The sequence below is a fragment of the Dendrobates tinctorius genome, unplaced genomic scaffold, assembly GCF_039654945.1.
Source record: "Dendrobates tinctorius isolate UK_male_01 unplaced genomic scaffold, ASM3965494v1 ptg000208l, whole genome shotgun sequence".
NCBI classification, from domain to species: domain Eukaryota; kingdom Metazoa; phylum Chordata; class Amphibia; order Anura; family Dendrobatidae; genus Dendrobates; species Dendrobates tinctorius.
In genome coordinates this window covers 76,352-102,469 of record NW_027361875.1, presented here as the reverse complement: position 1 = coordinate 102,469, position 26,118 = coordinate 76,352, and the positions used below count along the sequence as shown (strand labels likewise).

Here is a 26,118-nt window from a genome sequence, read left to right as displayed (position 1 = left end):
ATCTCGCCAATCAGATTTCCCATGCGGGGGATTATCTGCTTTCTGCCTCCCTGGATGCCGCATCTTGCGCAGTTCAGGCGTCAAGTAACATCGTGGCAATCCGACGTACAATTTGGCTCAAGGCCTGGCAGGCGGACTTGTCCTCTAAAAAGTCTCTGACCAATCTGCCTTTTCAGGGAGTGCGTCTCTTCGGATCACAATTGGATCAGATTATTAAGGACGCTACCGGAGGTACGAGTTCTCTTCTCCCCTCCAAGCCTCGCAGACCTCCTCCAAGGCGTCAGTTTCGTCCCTTTCGGACTTTCCGCCGTTTCAATACGGCGGAAAACCCTTCCAACCAGCAAAGGCCACAGGCACGTCAGGAAAGAAAGAAGGTTTCCTTCAGGCCCACTCCGTCCTGGCGGTCCCACTCTTCCCTGGGAAGACCGTCCAGATCTAGATCTGGACGGTCTACATCCGCATGACTGCCATCGGTCTCCCGTGGGTCCCTTCCAATTGGGAGGTCGACTTCTTTTCTTCAGCGACGTCTGGCTCGCCTCAGTAGAGGACGCTTGGGTCAGAGAGGTTGTATCAACAGGATACAAAATAGAGTTCATTTCTCTTCCACGGGATCGCTTCTTCCAATCCCGTCCGCCGAGGGATCCGGCCTTGGTCCCGGGGTTCTGTTCGGCCATCGCCTCTCTTCTCAGTTCCGGGGTGATTGTGCCCGTTCCCGAATCGGAACGCTTCACAGGGTTTTATTCAAACCTGTTTGTGGTGCCGAAAAAGGACGGGGCAGTTCGGCCCATTTTGGATCTCAAGTTACTCAACAAGAGAGTTCGCCTTCGCCACTTCCGGATGGAGTCTGTACGCTCGGTAATTGCTTCCATGGAGGAGCAGGAATTCATGGGTTCCATAGACATTCAAGATGCCTATCTACATGTGCCCATATTTCCCGGACATCAGAAGTTCCTGCGGTTTGCGATTCACCACGAACATTACCAGTTCGTCGCGCTTCCTTTCGGGCTCGCCACCGCTCCCAGAGTCTTCACGAAGATTCTGGCGGCGGTGATGGCCTTGTTGAGGATCAGAGGTCTCGTTCTTTTTCCGTACCTCGACGATATCCTGATCAAGGCTCCCTCCTTTCAACAGGCCCGCCTAAGTGTGGCGATCGTTCTAGACACCCTGTCCAGTTTTGGGTGGATCGTCAACCGGAAAAAGTCCTGTCTGGTCCCTACTCAACGCCTTGTGTTTCTGGGCCTTCTCTTCGACACTCGTCGGTCAAGGGTATTTCTCCCACAAGACAAGATCCTTTCCCTGCAGCAGGACGTGCGATCATTACAGATCACACGATTTCCATCCCTCAGGACAGCCATGAGGGTCCTGGGGAAGATGGTGGCGGCGATAGAGGCAGTTCCCTTTGCCCAATTTCACGCCAGGCCACTCCAGCAGGCCATTTTGTCCAGGTGGAACAGGTCGGCTCTGTCTCTGGATCGTCCGGTTCGCCTTTCATGCCGGATCAAGCGGTCTCTCAACTGGTGGTTGACGTCTCCCCTCATTCTCTTGGGGCGGTCTTTTCTTCCTGTTCACTGGCAGATTGTCACTACGGACGCCAGCCTCATCGGCTGGGGTGCAGTGTTCCGCAATCACACTGTTCAGGGTCGATGGTCGACTCAGGAATCAGCTCTGCAGATCAATGTCCTAGAGATACGAGCGATCCATCTAGCTCTCGTCCACTGGGAAAGGCGCCTCAAGGGCCTGCCTGTCAGGATTCAGACAGACAATGCCACAGCGGTGGCGTATATCAACCGCCAAGGGGGGACACGGAGTGTCTCAGCTCTGGCGGAAGTGTCCAGAATTCTTCAATGGGCAGAGACCTTTGTTCCAACGATTTCCGCGGTTCACATTCCCGGCGTGGACAACTGGGCCGCCGATTTCCTCAGCCGCGAGGGTCTCGCGGCAGGGGAATGGTCCCTACATCCGGAGGTGTTTCATCTGCTCTGCCGTCGGTGGGGAACTCCGGATGTAGACCTCGTGGCATCTCGCCTCAACAGGAAAGTCCCACAATTCGTGTCCAGGTCTCGGGACCCTCTGGCAGTGGGCGCCGACGCTCTGGCAGTCCCTTGGTCACAGTTCGAGCTCCCCTACCTGTTCCCTCCTCTGCCTCTTCTTCCCAAGTTGTTGAAGAAAATCAAAGCAGAGGGGATTCCAGTCATCCTCATCGCCCCGAATTGGCCCAGAAGGTCTTGGTTCGCGGACATTGTCAACCTTCTCGCGGACGCCCCCTGGAAGCTTCCCGACAGGGCAGATCTGCTGTCTCAAGGCCCGATTTGCCACCCCAATTCTCGGTCGCTCAATTTAACGGCGTGGCTGTTGAGACCGAGGTTTTGAGACGGGCAGGATTCTCTGATCGGGTGATTCATACCATGATCCGCGCCAGAAAGCCGCCTTCTTCGAAGATCTATTACCGTACTTGGAAAGCCTATTTCTCCTGGTGTGAGACCAATGACATCGCGCCCTTGGTTTTTTCGCTCCCTTCTATTCTGGCGTTTCTGCAGGCAGGGCTGGATGCGGGGCTTGCTCTCAGTTCCTTGAAGGGTCAAGTTTCGGCACTGTCCATTTTATTTCAGAAAACGCTGGCCTCCCGGCCCCAGGTCAAAACCTTCCTCCAGGGTGTGGCTCACACGGTTCCTCCGTACCGAGCGCCCGTGGATCCTTGGGATCTTAATTTGGTTCTTCAGGTTCTGCAGGGTCCTCCTTTTGAACCTCTCAGGGACGTTTCCCTTTCCCTCCTTTCTTGGAAAGTGGCCTTTCTGGTGGCCATTACCTCCATCCGGCGCGTGTCGGAATTAGCAGCACTTTCTTGCCGCTCTCCTTTTTTGGTCCTTCATCAGGACAAGGTAGTTCTGCGGCCTCCGCCCTCTTTTCTTCCGAAGGTGGTATCTTCGTTTCACCTCAATGAGGACATTGTTCTGCCATCCTTCTGCCCGAGCCCAGCTCACCCTCGGGAGCGGTCCTTGAACAAGCTGGACCTAGTCAGGGCATTGAGAGTCTATCTAGCCCGGACGACTTCCTTGCAGAAGTCAGACTCTCTGTTCATCATTCCTGACGGGGCGAGGAAAGGTCACCCAGCCTCAAAGGCCACTATTGCGCGCTGGATCAGATCGGCAATTTTGGAGGCATACCGGGTCAAGCATCGAGTGGCCCCTCCAGGGGTCAGAGCGCACTCTACCCGGGCGGTGGGTGCCTCCTGGGCGGTGCGCCACAGAGCTTCCGCGCTGCAGCTTTGCAAGGCTGCAACGTGGTCATCGGTTCACACCTTTGTGAAATTCTACAGGGTCCACACCTACGCTTCGGCGGACGCCAGCCTAGGTAGAAGGATTCTGCAGGCTGCGGTGGCGAGTCCACTGGCCTGATGGAAGTTTGTTTCCCACCCCAGGGACTGCTTTGGGACGTCCCACGGTCTCTGTGTCCCCCAATAAGGCGAACGAGAAAACAGGATTTTTTGGGTTGCTTACCGTAAAATCTGTTTCTCGGAGCCTTCATTGGGGGACACAGCACCCTCCCATGTTCTACAACTCCTGTTCTTATGTTTGTCGGTTTGTTACAGTTGAGTTGTTTGTTCTGTTCTCAATCTATTCTGTTACTTCTCCTACTGCTTTCTGACTAACTGAGGAACTTCCTGCCGGTCGGTGGGGTGTATACGGCGGAGGAGGGGCTAACCTTTTTTTGTGCATAGTGTCAGCCTCCTAGTGGCAGCAGCATACACCCACGGTCTCTGTGTCCCCCAATGAAGGCTCCGAGAAACAGATTTTACGGTAAGCAACCCAAAAAATCCTGTTTTTTTTTTTTCTCTTTATGTAAATATAGTAACAAGTGTATACTCAGAACGAGCTCTTAAGGCCGCCGTCGCACACAGCGAGATCGCTGCTGAGTCACAAGTTTTGTGACGCAACAGCAACCTTACAAGCAATATTGCTACGTGTGACATGTAGCGGCGACCAGGCCCCCACTGTGAGATCGCTGGTCGTTTCAGAAAAGTCGGGACATCTTTTTGGTCGTTGAGGCCCCGCTGGGTAGCATGCATCGTTCTGTTTGACACCAAACCAACGACCTCGCTAGCGACTTTAAACGAGAAAGAATAGGCGTGTTTAAGCGGTGCCTTTTCCGCGCTCCAATTGGTGGCCACTACTGCGTTCTGATTGGCGCCCTTGCCCTTAAAGAATGTAACACAGTGGCGCTTTCCTTCTTTGTTCCTGACCCGTGAAGAAGGCAGCATAGCAGCGTTTGTGTTCTTTGTCCCTTCTTGCTGGTCACACATCGAAATAGCGTTTTTCTGGCTGCAATTCCACACTGCTATATCAATTCATCAACGGATCTCCTGATCTTAGTGATCTGAAATACGCTGGCAGGAACAAAGAACAGAAGCACTGCGAGGTTGCCTTTTCATAGGGTCAAACAAAGAAAGAAATGCTCCGCCAATCAGAACGCAGTAGTGACCACCAATCGGAGATTAGGGGGCGCGGAAAAGGCAACGCTAATCCACGCCTGGGTTCCTGCAAACGTCACAAAGTACCGCCCTCATCGTGTACGGCATTGTCAGAACAAAAGTAGTGTGACGGGGTTTCAACGACCGCCGAGATCGTTACAAAGGTCGCTATGGGTCACCATATCGTTGCAGCGTCGTTGGGAAGATCGGTCAGTTTGACATCTCACCAGCAATCACACAGCGATGCAACAACGATCCTTATCTGGTCGTATCATTTGCGGGATCGCTGTAGAGTCGTTACGTGTGACGGGGCCCTTAGGCTAGTTTCACACTAGCGTTAGGAGGCACAGCGCACGGCCGCCGTGCAGCTCCGCCCCCTCCGGTCAGCTCCTCCTATGGGCACGTGATGCTGCATGCGACCTGTGCACCCTATCGTTAGCATTGGGTACGCAGGCCATGCTCTGGTATGATTTTAACGGCGCATGCGCTCTTTTGACGGTGCGCCGAGCGCACCAAAATGCAACATGGTGCATCTGGCACATGTCTGCTCACCGTCAAAAGGGCGCATGCGCCGTCAAAATCATACCAGCGCACGGTCTGCGTACCCAATGCTAACCATAGGGTACGCAGGTCGCATGCAGCTAAATGCGCCCATAGGAGGAGCTGACCCGGGGGTGTGGCAGGGGGCGGAGCTGCACGGTGGCCATGCACTGCGCCCTCTAACGCTAGTGTGAAACTAGGCCTTACATACCATTAATGTGTAGCAGCAGAACGGTAACTCACGCAGGGGCACCTGACACCAGAGACTGCAGGGCTCTGAGCAGAGACCACTTGAAGCCAACCGCTCCCCCCCCCGCAGTCAGACATATATCACCTACTGTGGAATAAGTCTATTAAACCTTCTTACTCCATATTTGTAAATGTTAATTAAGCTTAATCTTTATATTTTTGCAATTTGTTTCAGATTGTGGATCCAAGCCAGGTGCTTGAAGGAGTTAATATATCCAAAAGAAAAGAGCTGCAATGGCCAGATGAGCTGGTGCGGCTAAAAGCTGGGAAAAATAGCTGGAAAGACTGGATCCCTCAGGAAGGCATGGAAGGCCATGTAGGTTGCTACAGTCATGATGATTACTATTAATATCTCCAAGGGAGAAACTTTTTTTTCTTTGGTTTTTATCCTTGATGACAAATTGACATTGTTCCATCTGTCAGGATACCTTAAATTAATAAAGTATTTTTCTTTTGTTTGTTAATGGTAATTGCAAAGGACCCAAGTGTTTTTTTTGTTTTTAATCAGAATCTAATTCTTGTTGCACATATCCTGGATATCGCTCAGCTTTGTCTTGGGTGGGACAGATTGTTGCACTGATGCTTTTTAATAAACAGGGTTTTCTGGTAAATCTAGGTTTTCAGTCCTTAATTATTTTGCCACATGTCATGGTCAGGATTCCCAATTGAATAGTCCCCTTTTTGGGTTTGTAAACTATACTTATTGGCTGCCTCGCACCTTACATACACCTTGGTTTAGATCTTCGTACACAGAACAAACATATCTGAAAAAAATGGCATACACCTAAACTAGTTTTAGGCAATGGGGGCACACATTCTTTTTTTTTTTTTTTTTTTTTTTTTTTTTTTTGCGCTATTTCCATGCAGAAACAGAGTGGAAATTCCAAGTTTTGAGCGTTTGCTCCCGGTTCTCCTCCAAAAACTTTGTGCAAAAACTCCATGGGCACATAGTCTTAGATGCATTTACTCTGCAAACCCAACCAACATTTCTATTGCTGCATTCTTAAAATGGCCATACACATTAGATAGCTGTTGGTCAAACAATGGTTCAGCAGTCTGATCTCTCACCTGTATCCATCATACACAGGAAAGTCGGCTCTGCCGGTCTCTCTTGTGCTCGCTACGAGAAAGCCACTGCCCTAACCATTTTACAACAGTTTATCTCCCTTCCTGACATAAAAGAGCAATTGAATTTCAAATGCCCAATTGTTCTGTCCCTCAATATCTGTTGGGAGACCCCAAATGCTTAATAGATGGTCGTCTGAAATTGGTGGGTTCGGCCAACTTTTATCTAATGTGTATGGGGACTGTTACCACCATTGCAGTTTACTAAAAGCATGACCATTGTAAATTGTTTTGCCTTAGTGCGACGTTCTACCTTTCAATCCTACCTTGTGTTAATACATCCTGAAATTGTCATATATCCTAGAAAACTGAAGCAACTTGGACAATCTTTTGGTAGTCTAATCCTGCAGTTGCCTTCTTCCATTTGTCGCCTCCCTCCTTCTAACGTAATTAATATATACGCGTGTGTATTTATATGTACAGTGGGTGAAATAAGTATTGAACACGTCACCAATTTTCGACGTAAATGTTTCTAAAGGTGCTATCTACATGACATTCTCACCATGTGTTAGTAACAACCCATCCAAACCACATAAGTAGAGAAATCAAACCCTTGATGTCAATAAATTGTGTAATAATGAAAAATGACACCTGGAAAAAGTATTGAACACATGAAGAAAGAAAGGTGCAAAAAGCTGTGCAAAGTCATGACTCCCACTGAAATATATAGGTAATTAGACAGCAATCCTGCCACTTAGTGAAAAATATCCCCTGGTTCAGCTGATGGCCTATAAAAAGGTGTCTTATTACCAAGGTGTCACACATGAAATAGCTCATGATGGATAAAAACAGTAAGTTGTCTAAATGCCTTCATAACCTTGTTGTTGTAAAACATACTGATGGCATTGGTTACTAAAAGAATTATAAACTACTGAAGTTCCAGTGAACACTGTTGGGGCCCATTATCTGGAAAGAGGAAAGAACATTATTTCACCATAAATTAGCCATGACCATGTGCTCTCCACAAGATTTCAGATGTGGGAGTGAAAAGAATTATCAGAAGAGTTGTGCAGGAGCCAAGGACCACCTGTGGAGAGCTACAGAAATACCTGGAATCAGCAGGTAAAATTGTTTCAAAGAAAACTATAAGTAATGTACTCAACCTCCATGGCCTGTATGGCCTGCTCACTACACAACGCTTACTGCTTGTATGCATGCTCACCACTCCATTGCTGAGTAAAAAGCATGTTCAAGCATGTTTACATTTTGTTCCGCAACCTTTACACAAGCCTTTGAAATACTGGGAGAATATAGTCTGGGTCAGATGAGACTAAAGTTGAGCTCTTTGTGTGCCATAAAATACACCATGTTTAGAAAAGGCACTGCATATCACCTCAAAAACACCATGCTAACAATGAAGTTTGGAGGTGGGAACATCATTGTATGGGGCTTTTTTAAGCATAAGGCATTGGCAAAATTCATGTGATTTGAAGGGGGAATGAATTGACAAATGTACTAAGACATTCTTGATCAAAATCAGCTGCCATCTATCAGAATGATGGTGAAACAAGAGTGGACTTAGACAATGATCCCAAACACACAGCCATGGAAACTCTGATCTGGTTTCCGAGAAAGAAAATAAAGCAGCTAGAATGGCCGAGCCGATTACCAGACCTGAATCCAATAGAAAATGTATGAAAGGAACTAAGGCTTATAGTTTATAAAAGGAGCCTACAGGACCTTAAGGAGTGGAAGAGTGTTTGTGTGGAAGAATGGACCAAAATCACACCTGAGCAATGCCTGCGACTAGTTTCTCCATACAGGAGGCATCTTGTAGTATTAGCTACATTTCAGTAAGCATGTTCAATACTTTCTCCCTGTCATTTCTCATTACTAAACATAACATAACTTATGGACATCTATGGTTTGATTCCTTTGTGGAAAAAAATATATATATATTACACACGTATTTGCTGGAACTAGTTTCATTAATGGAAAGGAATATGACTGCAGGATCAGATTACTTAGACCATTACTTTGGAGATGTGTAGGAAATGGACAAACCCTTTAAACTTTGATTACTCTGTCGCCTAATTGGGGGACACAGAACCTTGGGTGTTATGCTGCTGTCCACTAGGAGGCGACACTATGCATAATCTGAAAAAGATTAACTTTGGCTCCTCCTCTGCAGTATACACCCCTGGACGGCGTCAGCCTTCTCCAGTTTTTGCTTAGTGTCGCAAGCAGGCACACCTTTTTTCTTCCGTTTTTTTCCTTTTTTTCACCGGAAATACAGATGAAGAAAAGTGGGTCTCCAGCGAGACTCCTGGCATGGCTCCCTCCTCGGTCCCCTATTAGGGGTACCCGGTTGAGGTCGAGGTGGTTTTTCCCCAAGTCGCTCCCTCCCCAGTCCCTCGGGTCCTGGTTCGAGGTCGAGACCCCCCTCCTTCCCCAACCCCTTTAAGGGGTCTGGGTTGAGGTTGAGGCGAGGATGAAGACCCCCTGACGGTGACAGATGCACCCTCCCTAATCCCCCGCAGGGGGTATTAGGTTGAGACGCCTCAGGTAGGGTCGGAGATCAGGCAGCATTTCGCAGCTTCCAGGGACCCCAGGCTGGCTGAGGGATCCTGTTGGGGCCGGGGGAGGGTGCGGACTGGATGGCACAGCAGAGACAGGGCTTTTCTGCGTCCCTGTCTCTGCAACAGCAGCGGCTCCATAGCGCTTCAGGGGCCCCCCATACAAAAACCGCTACCCCTGCTACCCCCACCGCTATCCAGTCGACCATTCTGGGGGGGTCTGGTACAAATCCGCCCCCCCGGACTACCGCGCCGCTCTGGAGCACTCCTGGGCATCAGGCTTCTAATTTAGGCCGCGGCTTCGGCCTAGCTGAAGCCGCCGCCTTTTCCCCGCCCCCCGGATGACCAAAATGACACACTGGAGTGTCATAGAAGGGGCGGATTGAGGCAGAAAGGGGGCGTTTTTACACAACCCAGCGCGCCCTTTTCAGCTCTCCGCCCCCTCCTCCCTCTCCTCAGAGCCCCGGTGGCCATTTTTTCTGGATGAGATCCAGGAGAGGAGCATCACAGCGGTCTCCGGGGGGCACAGAACTGGGATCTGTCGGCGCTGGACCTAGGGGCACACCGGTGGGGTAAGCTCACAGCTGGGTTCTCATTACTCAGCTGTGAATCTATACTTCCTATAAGGCTTTCTGTGGGTTCCCTCTGCGTAGCCACCCCTGTACGATCCCTTATAGCCAGCCTCTGTGCACTATGCCGGGCTCAAGGAAGAGAACCAGGCAGGAATGTTTCTATGCATTCTGTACAGCCTGCAAAGCCACGCTCCCTAGTGGCAGCACGTATCCGCACTGCCGGGACTGCATCCAGAACTCTGGGTCAGAACCCCAGGGAGTCCCTACTGACGCTTCAGTGTCACAGGCCACGCCGGAATGGGCAACTCAGATGTCTCAGTCTATGTCACAGTCCATAGACAACCTAACTGCTACATTGCTGCAAGCTCTGCAGAGTCGGGCTCCGGCTATGGACGGTACACAGCAAACGGACAGCTTGTCTCAGGAACATGCTGCTTCCGACTCTCACAGACGTAAGCGGACCCACAGGTCTCGATCACCTGAGTCGCACTATAGCACAAGGTCGTCCCCCTCTAGGGAGAGACAGCGTCATTCCAGGTCTCCTGGGCAGTCCCCTGCCACAGACAGACAGTGCAATTTACCACAGGGATCCCCCACCACAGAAGACCCCCGCCCCAGGTCGCCCTCCAGGGATCACCTTAGCGAGGCACAGGATTCGGAGGGTATCTGTGACTCCGACTCAGATAATGAAACGGTCAGGTCCGTGGTACCTTCTCCCCCTAGCAATACAGCGCTAGTTGAGGACATAATTTCTGCCATTCATCGGGTGCTAAAAATTCCAGAGTCGCCTCCGGAAGTCCCAGAACAGAGGATTTGCTTCGAAAGTGTTCAAAAACCACCTAAGGTCTTCCCTAATCACGACGAGTTTGAGAAAATAATTACCAAACAGTTTGCGCAGCCTGACAAAAAATTCGCTAATCGCAAATATTTGGAAGCGAAGTACCCCTTCCCACAGAAAGACACCAAACAATGGACAGATCCACCTGAAGTGGACCCTCCGGTTTCTAGGTTAGCAGCGCAGACTTTACTCTCTCTGCCGGATAGCTCAACCCTCAGGGACGCAGCAGACCGGCAAGTAGAACGCATGGCTCGTTCTATTTTCGAAGCGGCAGGCGCCTCTCTGGGCCCTGCGTTTGCTTCAGTTTGGGCAGCCAAGGCCATCCTGGCTTGGGCCAAAAAACTACAGGAGGGTCTTCAGGCTTCAAATCCTGAACTCTCGGACCAAGCGGTCTAGATGGCAGTGGTAGCAGACTACATAATTCATGCAGCCCTGGATTCCGCCAGAGGTGTAGCGGGAATAGCATCAAACGCCATCACGATCCGACGCATCCTCTGGCTGCGAGAATGGAAAGCGGATGCGGCCTCAAAGAAGTCCCTCACGAGACTAACGTATTTTACTGGAAGACTTTTCGGCGAAAAGTTGGACATCATGATAGCCAATGCCACTGGGGGTAAGAGTACCTCTCTCCCTCAACTAAAACCGAAACGCACGTTTAAACGAAGAAACCAGACTCGATTCCGATCCTTTCGGAATTCCTCGGGCTGGTCCGTTTCGCGCCCAGTGCAAAACCGCAACCGTTCTCCACGCAGAGACAACCCACGGACGCAGCAGCGACCGGACAGGGCTTGGCAGTCGAAAGCAGGCCATGCGAAACCCAAGGGAAGAAAACCCCAGAACTTCACTTCATCATGACTCGAGACCTCCGGAAGACACCCCACCAGTAGGCGGCCGACTTTTTCCCTGACCCACCTGTCTTCTGTAATAGGCAGCCAGACTTGCTGAAAGAGTAATAGTGTCTTTCGGATACAAGATAGAGTTCACTTCCGTTCCACCGAACCGGTTCTTCCTTTCTGTTCCTCCAACACCACCAGAAAAGGCTCGTGTTTTCCACCAAGCGGTTTCCTCTCTCCTTCAATCAGGAGTTGTGGTGCCGGTTCCCGCGAACGAGAGATTCCGAGGATTCTACTCAAATTTGTTCGTAGTCCCCAAGAAAGGAGGCGGCGTCCGACCCATACTGGACCTAAAACAGCTCAACAATTACGTACGGGTCCGTCATTTCCGCATGGAGTCCCTCCGGTCCATCATTGCATCCATGGAGCAGGGAGAATACCTCGCCTCCATAGACATACAGGATGCGTATCTCCACATACCAATTGCTCCCGCCCACCAAAGGTTTCTCAGGTTCGCGGTCAACCAAAACCACTACCAGTTTGTCGCCCTTCCGTTCGGACTCGCCACGGCTCCAAGAACGTTCACCAAAGTCATGGCGGCCACCATGGACGTCCTGCACTCAAGAGGCATCCTAGTCGTCCCGTACCTGGACGACCTCCTCGTCAAGTCTCCCACTTTCAAAGACTGCGAGGTCAGTGTCTCAATCACTCTAGACACTCTGAGTCGCCTGGGATGGCTAGTCAACCTACAGAAATCGTCGACCATCCCAACTCGGACTCTAACATTCCTGGGAATGGTATTCGACACCGCCAGGGGCCTGGTGCTCCTTCCCAAGGACAAGACACTGGCCATCCGTCTGGGAGTTCTCACACTCCTTCGCAGTCCTCCTCGATCTCTCCGGTTTGCCATGAGAATCCTCGGCAGGATGGCAGCAGCAATAGAGGCAGTGCCATTTGCCCAGTTTCACCTCAGGGTCCTTCAACTAGCCATACTCAGATCTTGGGACAGGAACCCTCTCTCCCTCGACAGGGAGTTCAGGTTGACGTCATCAACCAGGAGGTCCCTGCATTGGTGGCTCAAACCAAACTCGCTTACACGAGGGAAGCCATTCCTCTCAGGACAATGGAAGATCCTGACTACCGATGCAAGCCTGACAGGCTGGGGGGCGGTGCACCTACATCACAGGGCACAGGGCAAGTGGTCACCGAGGGAAGTGACATTGCCTATCAATGTTCTGGAAATCAGGGCCATTCTCTTGGCACTGAGAGCATTTCATCACTTGCTTGCAGCCTCGCACATACGGATACAGTCGGACAATGCCACGGCTGTGGCATACGTGAACCACCAAGGCGGGACCCGCAGCGCCCAGGCGATGAGAGAAGTGGCTCATATCCTCCGCTGGGCGGAAGACACAAGGTCGGTACTTTCTGCGGTACACATTCCAGGTGTAGAAAACTGGGAAGCCGACTTCCTCAGCAGGCAAGGAATGGACTCGGGGGAGTGGTCTCTCCATCCCGAGATTTTTTACCAGATCTGTCAACGCTGGGGAACCCCGGATGTGGACCTAATGGCATCCCATCTCAATACCAAGGTTCCCAATTTCATGGCCAGGACACCCGACCCGCGGTCGTTCGGAGCGGATGCCCTGGTCCAGGACTGGTCCCAGTTCTGACTCCTGTACATTTTTCCACCCCTCCATCTAATCGCCAGGGTCGTGAGGAAGATCAAGCAAGAGGGAGTTTCGACCATCCTCATCGCGCCAGACTGGCCCAGACGTACTTGGTACGCCGACATCGTCCAACTTACGGCAGACGCCCCCTGGCGTCTACCCGACCGTCACGACCTTCTGTCTCAAGATCCGTTCTTCCACCAGAATTCAGGGGCTCTCAATTTGACGGCATGGCCCTTGAAACCTGGATTCTAACCCAGGCAGGTTTTTCACCGGCAGTCATTGCAACTATGATCAGGGCAAGGAAGCCTGCCTCCGCCAAGCTCTATTATCGTACCTGGAGAGCTTTCTTTTCTTGGTGCGAATCTCATGGACAAGTCCCACTCCCTTATTCCCTCCCGAAGGTACTAGGTTTTCTTCAATCGGGCCTAGATGCCAAGCTATCCTTAAGTTCGCTTAAGAGTCAGGTGTCGGCGCTTTCAGTCCTTTTTCAAAAGCGCATTGCTATTAAACCGCAAGTAAGGACTTTCATCCAGGGAGTTTCCCGATTGGTTCCTCCCTACAAACGTCCGCTGGATACGTGGGACCTCAATCTGGTCCTGACAGCATTGCAAGCTCCACCCTTCGAACCTCTTAGAGGAGTTCCACTCTCCATTCTGTCTCAGAAAGTGTTTTTTCTAGTGGCAATCACCTCGTTACGCAGAGTGTCGGAATTGTCAGCACTTTCCTGCAGACGGCCTTTCCTAGCCTTTCACCAGGACAAGGTGGTTCTCCGCACGGTACCATCCTTCCTTCCGAAGGTTGTGTCCAACTTTCACCTTAATGAAGAGATTTCACTGCCTTCCCTTTGCCCGGTTCATAGAGTGGAGAAGGCTCTGCATACGCTTGACCTCGTCAGAGCATTGCGGATTTACGTGTCCAGGACTGCACCTTTCCGGAAATCTGATTCCCTCTTCATTCTTCCGGAAGGTAGTCGCAAGGGGTTGCCGGCTTCCAAGGCTACCCTTGCCAGGTGGATCAAGTCCACCATACATGAGGCCTACCGACTTAACAGTTCCCCTCTTCCGGCCGGTATCACGGCACACTCTACACGGGCAGTAGGGGCCTCCTGGGCCATTCGGCATCAGGCTTCCGCACAACAAGTGTGCAAGGCGGCCACTTGGACTAGCCTACACACGTTTACGAAACACTACAGTGTTCATACCCAGTCCTCAGCGGATGCGAGCCTGGGTAGACTTGTTCTGCAGGCGGCAGTACCCCAAGTCTAGGGGACTGTCAGCACAATATTCGTCCACTGCTTCCCACCCAGGGACTGCTTTGGGACGTCCCAAGGTTGTGTGTCCCCCAATTAGGCGACAGAGTAAAGGAGATTTTTGTGTACTCACCATAAAATCTCTTTCTCTTAGCCTTTAATTGGGGGACACAGCTCCCACCCTGTTGCCCTTACGGGCCGTTGTTTCCTGTTGAGTTCTCATATTGTTCTTTGAGCTCGTACATATTAGCCTTCTCACAGGCATGGTTATGTTATTTGGTTACGTTCCTCCTTATGCTTTGGCACAAAACTGGAGAAGGCTGACGCCGTCCAGGGGTGTATACTGCAGAGGAGGAGCCAAAGTTAATCTTTTTCAGATTATGCATAGTGTCGCCTCCTAGTGGACAGCAGCATAACACCCAAGGTTCTGTGTCCCCCAATTAAAGGCTAAGAGAAAGAGATTTTACGGTGAGTACACAAAAATCTCCTTTTTTCTTCAATCTGAAATCTCAATTTTAAATTGCAGCTCAGGAAAGGGAAAGTAAAGGCAATGTAAACTCTGTGGATCTGGCATGGTGTTTCTGGCCCTGATGAAGGCAGATTTTTTAACGCTTATTTTTAACTTGTATTATCAAAAATGTAAAAAAAAATACTGCTCATGAGTGTGCAAATATTAAAATGATACCTGTTTTTAATGCATTAACGGCTGTGAGAATGACAAGCAATGTATAGAAAAACAAATGTATTTTTATTTATTTTACTTGGCAAAAAAAAAATGGCCAAATGAAATGCAAGTGACTTGACCAGACAGACATCTAACGTTCGTCTCTCTTTTGATCTCTTCCCTTCCCTCTTTCTGTCTCGCTCTGTTTTGTGTCGCTTTCCACAGGTAATTCACCGCTGGGTGCCTTGCAGCAGAGACCCTTGTAATAGGTCCCACATTGACAAAACTATCCTGCTGATTAAGATTGAGGACAAATATGTTGCTGTGATTGAGACTGGGGTGCTTGAGCTTGGGGCCGAAGTGTGACTCTGCGGTTCAGTCATCTTTTCAAGCTTTCAGACAGGAATGAACTTTTAACTGTTTGGGGACAGAGTTCAAGATGGCGAAGAGCTCTGACATAGCCCAAAACCTGTAAAATTATTATTTTTATTTTTTTCTGCGTTTGTTTTAATAGTCTGCAGATGTTCACCTGCATAAAGAGTATAAACAGAGAAAAAAAAACCTATAAGACAGTTATCTTATATGTACAATGGAATAATGCTATGCATTTCATATGCTTTAAGTCAGAAACCTATTGAATTTCTCCATGCAGAATATGATCTTCATATTTTTCTAATTTATTTGCCAAAAACAATTGCCTCTCATACTGTAGCATGTTGTGTTTTTTTTTTTTCATATTACATTTCTTTAAAATGTGCAGAAGTTTTTTTTTTTTTTTTTTGTCCACTTATTTTGTAAAATGCAGAAGACTGCATAGTTTTTTTTCTTTCTCAAATTACGGTATTTTTTTTTAATTTCACGGAAACTGCACTAAACCATTTTCCTACGACAGTGCACTAAGAGAATAAATCTGCTATTGGTCAGAGTGTTTATTTATAAATATAGAAATATATAGAAATATACAGAAATTACATAATTTAAATTGAAATTGATTTTTATTGAATCTAAGCCCCTGCCGACTCTCCTCACCCCCCCCCCCTTCCTTGCTCTAAGTATCCCTCCTAAACATGGCCTTTGCCATTGGTCTATACAGCAGTGGCTTATTGTAGCCATTCATTCAGTTTTCCTGAAAATAAAATGCAGTGTTCCCAGAAAGTTTAATGCCTGCTTGTAATATGCTGCATCACATTTACGTGTATATCTTACTTTCAGGAAGGTGGGCAAACGTTAGACTTCTTCGGCACTAGACATGTATCTATACATCCTGTATAAATTTATATTTATGAAATCCAGGGTAAAAAAAAAATCGAACAAAACCCCCACCAGTATTAGCTATGGTAACTACCTGCCTGTTGTTCCCAGAACTCATCTCTTCTGGCACGGAGTGGTTACAGACCATTCCTGCTGGAGATCAGCGGCTCCCGCTCACTTCACGTCGACAACGCAGCGGCTTCTCTGCTGCTCTGTTAATGGGGCAAGACTGCCACCAACTTGCTGATTTGCAGGCAGCTGCCTAATGCGGGAAGCCGGCTGTCAATCAGGATGACCTTGGTAGTCACGCCCTGTCGACAGACCAGCCCGGAAGAGGAAGAGCTGCACACAACCGCACTGTTGACTGCAACCTCGAATAAAAAGAGCTGCTCTATTGAGCTGCTGAATCACCAGTAGCAGCAGTCGGTGATCCATCGCTGAGTTTTAGGCACCTAGTAAAAAAATATATATATAATTTTATTTATTAGCACATTCATTTTAGTGGGTGCCATCTAATACCAAATTCTTTGCTGCACCTTCACTTGGGAGTTTCTGCTTCGAGCTTCTCCTTCTACTCATTTAGACAAGGTGGTGTTCCAAGAGGATATCCCAGGAATGTTTACATAGGACTTTTCAGCTGTGGGAAAAGAAATGCACCAGGTCGTGCAGATTATGCTGCTTTTAAACTTTACTAAAATTTACGGTTTTCTGAAACTCTTGTGGCTTAAATCTGCAGAACAAATTGGCGTGCAGTGTTTATCAATTTACGCTGTTACGGTATTTTTTTTTTATATATATACAAGGGTGCAGATGAGGTTCCTGGAAAGAAATTTCCGCTTTGTAGGTTTTTTTTTACTTTTAGTTGTTTTTTTTTTTTTTTTTTTTTGTAGCCTTGTAAAATGTTGCTATGACTTTTGTGTTTTTTTTTTTTTCTTTTAACAAGCAGGTTTTGTGGGAAAAAGCAGCTTACACACTTGTTTTTTTCTTTCTGTAGAGAAGACTAATAAAAAAAACACTCCAGTAGCATATTGTATTTCTAAAAAAAAAAAAAAGCCAGAAAAACACCCGGTTCGTTGAGCGGTTCAGAGTTTTCCATTCTCAGTTTTGGTCTGGCTGCAAAAAACAAACAAACTAAAACTGACCTTAAGAGTACGGTGACTTAACATTAATTTAAGAAAACAAATATTTTTTTCTGACCCAGAAAGTTATGAAACTTTGCAAATGAATTGCAGGGGATTTATCTTCATTCTTGTGAAAAAAATAAATAAAAATGACAAGTGGCTTTCAAACCTCCTCTTTTTCTCCCCAGTCTATTTCTGGCTTTCTCAGCATTGATAAAGTATTCCTCTGGAGTACAGATGTTGGCATTGAAACAGTCAGCACTAGAGATGGGAGAATCGCTTTGCGAGACTCAATCGCTCAGGTCAGTAATCTGTGACCGCTGGACAGGAAGTCTGAAAATCTCTTCTAACCTCCCGGCATTCCTAGCTGTCTTTTTGATTCAGTTGTAGCACTACTCATCAAGAGGAGCCTAGAATGTGGGGAGTTAAAGAGATAGGCCTCCTGTCCAGCGGTCACAGGTTACTGACCTAGCCGATGCAGCAGAGTCCTCTAGTCAACATCTATGTCCTCCTGTGAGTTTTGTGCTTAGGGCTCATACTCACTTGTGAGAGACTTGCACGATTCTCTCGCATGAAAACTTTGCACTGGGACCGGAGCATGTAGTTGCACGCTCCGGTCCCAGTGCCGGCGGCAGTGCCAGGTTTTCAAGCGAGAGACTCGCCTGAGAGTCGTGCGAGTCTCGCAAGTGAGTATGAGCCCTTATTGTAACAATTTCCTGCAGCAGCCTATCCCTATAGATAGACACAAGTGCTGATTCTTTCACTGCCATCATCTGTACTCCATTTGAGAATGCTCTGATATCAATGCAGCTGAAGACCAGTCAAATTGACTGGAGAAAAGCAAGGATTTGCAAGCCACTTGTATGTATTTTTCTTTACAGGAATGAAGATATATTAATATATATATCTTAATAGTAACATTTTTAACACGTCCAACAGTAGTTTTACAGCAGGCTTGGTCGTTTCTAATAAGACCAGCTTCTCTTTGAGTTTGAGGAATGATTGAACGTCTTTTATCTGACGGAAGCTTCTGCCACTGTGTAATCTTATCCAGGCTTTTTTTCCTATCCTAGTTTCATCCTCGTAATTGCCCTTCAGTATACAATGGACGTTTTGAGTATTTATAACTGGCAATTAAATATATATATGTGTTGTCAGATTTGTTGGTTTATTAGATTGATATCCATGCATTATCACAGTGTAAGAATACTTTGTAGCTGTGTTTTTTAAAATATGATTCTTTATACCCCCTTGCCTCAATCTTCCTATAGAAGTGATGGTTTTGAATTGATTGGCCTCCAGAAAGTGTGGTCATCAACACGTGCAAGAAAAGCCCATTTTAATATGAATGTTCTGGCTTTTTTTTTTACATTGCCTTTACTTTCCTTATTTTTTTTTTTCTTTTTATATCCTAGAAATATTCCTATTTATTTTACAACATTTTTCTTTTTGTACTCAATTAGGTATAGAAGCTCAGGAAAAGCTGTGTGTATTGATCATTTTTGCTATATGTATCTTGTGCTGTTTAAACACTTGGGCGACATGCCAATCATTGGAATGTTATCAATTGATTACAAAAATAATTTAATTTAAAAAAAAAAAAAAAATACTGAAAAAAAGTGACCGTGAGTTAATATTTATTTCGTTTGATACTTGTGTTGTACTTAATTGATTTTATAAATTCGCTTTGGCATTTCTTTAACCAAAGTGCTTTGGATACATTATACTTGTTAATGCAATCACACTACCTGGATAAATTAATTTACAAATAATTGGCTTTTGGGGGTGGGCAAGAGTTCATGCTTATTTTATTTTTTTCAATAATATACGCTACATATAAATATATATGTTGGTTTTGGCGAACACATTAAGTTTAAAGGGGTAAACATGATTGCAGAAATGGGGTGTCTTGGGGTGTCTTGAAATGGTCTATATCAGGGGTGGGTAAACACTGGCTGACGCACTGAAACAGTGGGCCATGGACTGCGCCGTGTTGTCCATCCGCCGCCTTCACCGCTATCTGCATCCTCGGCATGCATGCGGCAGTGAATACATTGGTGGAGGAGGAAGTATGTATCATTTGTATAGGATGTTTGTATGTATATAGAGAGGCTATGTGGGGGCTCATTTTTTTTATTGGGGCCTCATTTGGTTTATTGGGGCATTGTTTGGAGGCTCATGTGGTATATTATTATTATTAATTTATCTAGCACCATTGATTCCATGGTGCTGTACATGAGAGGGGGTTACATACAAATTACAGATATCACTTACAGTAAACAAACTAACAATGACAGACTGATACAGAGTGGAGAGAGGACCCTGCCCTTTCGGGCTTACATCCTACAGGATGGTGGGGAAGGAGACAGTAGGTTGGTGGGTTGCAGCAGTTCCGGTGTTGGTTGAGGTGATATCACCTGTAGTGGTGAGAGAGGAGGTAGCGGGGTCATTGCAGGCTGTAGGCTTTCTTGAAGAGGTGGGTTTTCAGGTTCCGTCTGAAGGATCCAAATGTGGTTGATAGTCGGACTTGGGGCAAAGAATTCCAGAGAATAGGGGCTATTCGGGAGAAGTCATGGAGGCGGTTGGGTGAGGAGCGAATAAGTGTGGAGGAGAGAAGGAGGTCTTGGGAGGATCGGAGATTACGTGAGGGAAGGTATCGGGAAATTAGTTCAGAGACATATGGGGGAGACAGGTTATAGATGGCCTTGTAGGTCAGAATTAGTAATTTGAACTGGATGCGCTGAGGGAATGGGAGCCAGTGAAGAGATTTGCAGAGGGGAGAAGCGGAGGAGTAGCGAGGAGAGATGAATTAGTCGGGCGGCAGAGTTAAGGATAGACTGGAGAGGTGCGAGGGTGTTAGCAGGGAGACCACAGAAAAGGATGTTGCAGTAGTCGAGGCGGGAGATGATGAGGGCATGCACAAGCATTTTAGTAGATTGAGGGTTGAGGAAAGGACGGATTCTGGAAATATTTTTGAGCTGGAGGCGACAGGAGGTTGAAAGCGTGGATGTGCGGTTTGAAGGAGAGGGCAGAGTCAAAGGTTACTCCGAGGCAGCGGACTTCTGGTACTGAGGAAAGTGTGATGTCATTAATTGTTATAGCTAGGTCGGGTAAAGAAGATCTGTGAGATGGAGGAAAGATGATGAGTTCAGATTTGTCTACATTGAGTTTGAGGAAGCGAGAGGAGAAGGAGGATATGACTCAGACACTCTGGGATTCTGGACAGCAGAGAGGTGACATCTGGGCCAGAGACGTAGATCTGAGTGTCATCAGCATAAAGGTGGTAGTGGAATCCGTGGGACTTTGAGTTGCGGAAACCAGTTTGTAGATTGTCAAAGAGCAAGTTAGATGATAGGTGGGAGGAAAGTTCAGCGTGGACATGCTGTTCCAGGAGTTTGGGAGCAATGATATTGGGCGATAGCTGAACATAGCGGTTGGGTCGAGGGTTGGCTTTTTAAGGATAGGTGTGATTGTGGCATGTTTGAAAGCAGAAGGGAAGGTACTGGACGTTAGTGATAGGTTGAAGAGGTGGGTTAGGGATGGGATAAGTGTGGTGGTGAGGTTGGGGAGGAGGTGGGATGGCATGGGGTCAAGTGCACAGGTGGTGAGGTGCGATTTGTAGAAGAGGCGATTAAGCTCCCCTTCAGTCATGTTGGAGAGTGAGGTTATGGGGTTTGGGCATTGGTCTGGTATACAAAGGGGTTGTGGTGGTTGAGTGATGAAGACTTGCCTTGTTTGATAAATCTTGTTTTTGAAGTGTAGCAAAGTCCTCGGCAGAGATGAGGGAGGTTGGAGGAGGCAGTGGTGGGCGGAGGAGGGAGTTAAGTTTTGAATAACTCTTTTGGGTTGTAAGATAGGGAAGATATGAGGGTTGTGAAGTAGGCCTGTTGAGCAGAGGTGAGGGCAGATTTGAAATCGAGTGTTGCCTGTTTGAATGTGGTGAAGTCATCTTACAAATTTGTTTTCTTCCAGCGCCGCTCTGCAATCCTGGACACTTGCCGGAGCTTTTTAATGGTGTTATTTTGCCAGGGTTGTCTGTTGATACTTCGCATTCTGCCATGAACGAGAGGGGCAACCGTGTCAATAGCTGATGCGAGAGTGGCATTGTAGAAAGCAGTGGCACTGTCTGTGTCATGGAGTGAGGATATGGATGCCAGTGGTAGAATAGAGTCAGAGAGCGCGTGGGTGTCTAGGTGTGCAAGGTTTCTGCGGGGGTGTGCGTGTTGCTGGACATGGGTGCCAGGTGAGGAGGACAGGGATGAGAAAGTGAGTAGATGATGGTCAGATAGAGGGAGAGGGGTGTTGGTGAAGTTAGAAAGAGAGCAGAGCCGGGTGAAGACCAGGTCTAATGTGTGTCCATCTGTGTGGGTGGCTGAGTAGCACCACTGAGTAAGTCCAAAGGATGAAGGGACAGGAGTTTGGAGGCTGCTGACTGAAGGGTATCAGTGGGGATATTGAAGTCACCCATGATGATAGTGGGGGTGTCAGTTGAAAGAAAATAAAGAAGCCAGGTAGAGAATTGGTCAATGAAGGCAGTGGTCGGGCCTGGAGGTCGGTATACGACGGCCACTTGGAGGTTGGAGGGAGAGTAGCTGGGGATAGAGTGGACTTCAAAAGAGGGGAGGATTAGGGAGGGAAGAAGTGGGATTGGGATGAAGGTGCAGTTGGAAGAAAGACGACCCACTCCTCCACCGTGGCTGTTGCCAGGGCGAGGAGTGTGGGTAAAGTGGAGGCCGCCGTAACAGTGCAGCAGGGGAGGCGGTGTCAGAGGGTGTCAGCCATGTTTCTGTGAGGCCGAGGAAGGCAAGATTGTGAGAGAGAGAAAGAGGTCATGAATCACATGGAGCTTATTGCATATGGAGCGGGCATTCCAAAGTGCACCCGAGAGAGGGAGCAGGGGGTTGGGTGTCAATGGCACAGGTTTTAAGTTGGAAAGATTGTGAAATTACCGCGAGAATTCCGGAATTCCATTCCGCGGGAAAATCGCATTTTAAATTCCCGCGATTTTCCCGCGGAAAAACTAGCATTTTACAAGCGTAATTAGCTTGCAAAATGCTAGCGTTTTCCAAGCGATCTGTAGCATCGCTTGGAGAACTGATTGACAGGTTGGTCACACTCGTCAAACATAGTGTTTGACGAGTGTGACCAACTTTTTACTACTGAGGCTGCCTATGCGGCATCAGTAGTAAAAGATAAAATGTAAAAAAAAATAAAAAATGGTGTTATTCTTACCTTCCGACGTCCCTCGCATCCGTTCCCAGTAATCCTTTGCAAAAATGCCCGCAATGACGTCCGATCTGTATAGACGCCAGTACAATTGCTCCCTGGGAGCCGGTGCACGCAGCTTCTGTACGCCAGCTGTCAGCTTGACAGCCGGCACAGAGAGCCGCCGACTCCCAGGCCGGGGGGCGGCAGAATGCAGCCGCCGGGGGGGGGGGGGGGGGGGACAGTGCAGACCGCCGCATTAGGCAGCCCGACTGTGCCCCCCTGCCGGCTGCGCCCAGGGCAAATGCCCTGGCTGCTGCATACCATGTCATATGGAGATGAACATAATAAGATGTTGGTTGGAATATCCTGTTTCTTTTGCTAGCATTATACAGATTCCATTTAGAGTTGATTCCTCATGGAGGTTCAGTAAGGCCTCATAGAAGTCTATATGAGTATCTTAAAATTTTTACATACACAGTTCTTTGCAACCCAAGTTGTATCACTTGTGCACATGAACATTAACGCTATGTGCACACGATGCGTTTTTTTACGTGCGTAAATGCTCCAAAACTGCAATGGAATACTAAAGCAAGGTAATTCAATGACAATCCTGAAGTGTTGTGCATATGATCAGTAAACTTTTGTCCGTATTTGCAGCGTTTTAATTTCTGCAGCATGTCAATTCTTTTTGCATTTCTGCAGCGTTTTTGACTCATTGACTTCAATTGAGTCAGTCAAATCCACAGCAAAAAAGCAGGTGTATAAAAAGTTTGCGTATTTTCTGCCCAAAACGCTGCAGAATTGTCAAAGGAAATGATGTCAGAAGGAGGAAGAGTGTGTGGGCAGAGAATGTGTGTGTACCCATGCGATGAACAGCCCATACTGATTGTACTTAGGCATCGTCTGATGGGACTACTACTCCCATGCGGCTATGTCTCCTGTCATAACAGAGACAGCATGAGCCGATGACGGGAGAATAGACTCAACATCCGGCGTCTGTTTAATTGTTAAAATAAAAAAAATTAACAATTTCATACATATTCACGTACAAAGAAAAAACACAAAAATTGAGCTTGAGTTGGTACACATGCAGCACATAAACACATGTTCACATTGCCCATAAAACCTACTAGAGAAAAAATGAGCAAAAACTTTGCTGTAACTAAGTAAAAAAAAAAGTGCATTTAAATAACAAGAGTTTTTAGTAATACTTCTTTTGATCAAAAATAGCATAAAAGCCATCCCACCACGATAAGGTAACTCTGATCGGGACAGTCCTACACTGTCTAATGTTAACCCCTTTACTCCCAAGGGTGGTTTGCACGTTCATGACCGGGCCAGTTTTTACAATTCTGACCACTGTCCCTTTATGAGGTAATAACTCTGAAACGCTTCCATGGATCCCGATGATTCTGACATTGTTTTCTCGTGACATATTGTACTTCATGTTAGTGGTAAAATTTCATTCATATAACTTACGTTTATTTGTGAAAAAAATGGAAATTTGGTGAAAATTTTGAAAATTTCATAATTTTCTAACTTTGAATTTTTATGCTCTTAAATCACAGAGATATGGCACTCAACTTAATAAATAACATTTCCCACATGTTTACTTTACATCAGCACAATTTAGGAACCAAAATTTTTTTTTTTGTTAGGCACTTATTAGGGTTAAAAGTTGATCAGCGATTTCTCATTTTTGCAACACCATTTTATTTTTAGGGACCACATCACATTTGAGGTCACTTTGAGGGGTCTATATGATAGCAAATACCCAAAAGTGACACCATTCTAAAACCTGCACCCCTCAAGGTGCTCAAAACCACATTCAAGAAGTTTATTAACCCTTCAGGTGCTTCACAGGAATTTTTTGAATGTTTAAAAAAAAAATGAACATTTAACTTTTTTTTTTACAAAAAAAATTACTTCAGGTTCAATTTTTTTATTTTACCAAGGGAAACAGGAGAAATTGGACTGGAAAAGTTATTGTGCAATTTTGTTCTGAGTACACCAATACCTGATATGGTGGGGGGAACCACTGTTCGGGCGCATGGCAGAGCTCGGAAGGGAAGGAGCGCCGTTTGACTTTTTCACTGCAAAATTGGCTGGAATTCAGATTGGACGCCATGCCACGTTTGGAGAGCCTCTGATGTACCTAAACAGTGGAAACCCCCCACAAGTGACCCCAAGGAACTTATCTAGATAGGTGTCACAGAAGTTTATAAGACCCTCAATTCTTATTTTCCCAACGGTAACAGGACCCCAAAAGTTATTGTGCAATTTGTCCTGAGTACGCTGATGCCCCATATGTGGGTGTAAACGACTATTTGGGCACATGGTAGAGCTCGGAAGGGAAGCAGCGCCATTTAACTTTTTTGGCTGGAATTGAGATCGGACGCCATGTCGCATTTGGAAAGCCCCTGATGTGCCAAAACAGTGGAAACCCCCCAATTCTAACTCCAACCCTAGCTCTAGCCCTAACCCTAATGGGAAAATGGAAATAAATTAAAAAAAAAATTATTTTATTTTTCCGTGATAAAGGGGGGTTTGATTTACTATTTGTGGCAGGTTTTTATTTTTGGCAGCTGTCATATGCTAAAAGACGCTTTTTATGGTAAAAATAGTTTTTGCATCACCACATATTGAGAGCTATAATTTTTCCATATTTTGACCCACTGAGTCATGTGAGGTCTTATTGTTTGCGGGACGAGTTGACGTTTTTATTGGTACCATTTTCGGGCACGTTTTTTGATCGCTTTTTATTCCGATTTTTGGGACGCAGAATGAACAAAAACCAGCGTTTCATTAATTTCTTTTGGGGGGGTGCGTTTACACCGTTCCACGTGCGGTAAAATTGATAAAGCGATTTTATTCTTCGGGTCAGTATGGTTACAGCGATACCTCATTTATGTCTTTTTTTGTGTTTTGGCGCTTTTATGCAATGAAAACAATTTTATATAAAAAATATTTTTGCATCGCTTTATTCTGCGAGCTATAACTTTTTATTTTTTCGCTGATGACGCTGTGTGGCTGCTCGTTTTTTGCGGGACAAGATGACGTTTTCAGCGGTACCATGGATATTTATATACGTCTTTTTGATCGCGCGTTATTACACTTTTTGTTCAGCGGTATGATAAATCATTTTTTGCTTCGTTTTTTATTTTTTAAGGGGTTCGCTAAGGGGGTTAACTAATGGGACAGTATTATAGGGTGGGTCATTACGGACGCGGCGATACCAAATATGTGTACTTTTATTGTTTGTTTTGGGTTTTTTTTATTTTCAAAAAATGAATTTATTAGGGAATGTTTTTTTAATTTAGCAATTTTTTTTATAATTTTTACACTTTTTTTTTATTTTTTTTTTTAACTTTATTATAATGTCCCATGGGGGACATCACTGTCCTGTGACAGATCGCTGTGACAGATCAGCGATCTGTCACAGGCACTGCTGCAGGCTTCCTCATGCCTGCGTTCTGCGGGCAGTGAGGAAGCCAGCTACCTGCAGGCCCCCGAAGGTCACCGTCGCCATATTGGATCCAGGGAACTGCTGGGAAGGCGACCCCTGCAGGGAAGGCGACCCCCGCAGCGGCGCTGCACATCGCGCAGCTGTGGGGGTCGCAGGGAAGCACGGAGGGAGCCCTCTCCCTGCCGATGCTTCCTTTAATCCCCGGTACACCGCGATCATGTTTGATCGAGGTGTGCCAGGGGTTAACATGTCGGGGGCGGTCCGTGACCGCCCCTGACATATTGTGCCGGGTGTCAGCTGTGATAATCAGCTGACACCCGGCCGCGATTAGACCGATCACATCAG

At 47.0% G+C, this 26,118-nt stretch overlaps 1 protein-coding gene across 6 annotated transcripts in view; it reads left to right on the top strand.

Annotated features, from left to right (window-relative positions):
* PCNX1 (pecanex 1) overlaps positions 1–18,219 on the top strand; it is a 139,083-nt gene extending 120,864 nt beyond the window's left edge. For all 6 annotated transcript variants that reach the window (XM_073554138.1, XM_073554137.1, XM_073554136.1 and 3 more), the window contains 2 exons: positions 5,433–5,573; positions 14,953–18,219. In XM_073554138.1, the coding sequence (XP_073410239.1) occupies positions 5,433–5,573; positions 14,953–15,093 (282 nt within the window). In that variant the 3' untranslated portion in view covers positions 15,094–18,219. The remainder of the gene's footprint in view (positions 1–5,432; positions 5,574–14,952) is intronic.
* The last annotated feature ends 7,899 nt before the right edge of the window (positions 18,220–26,118 follow it).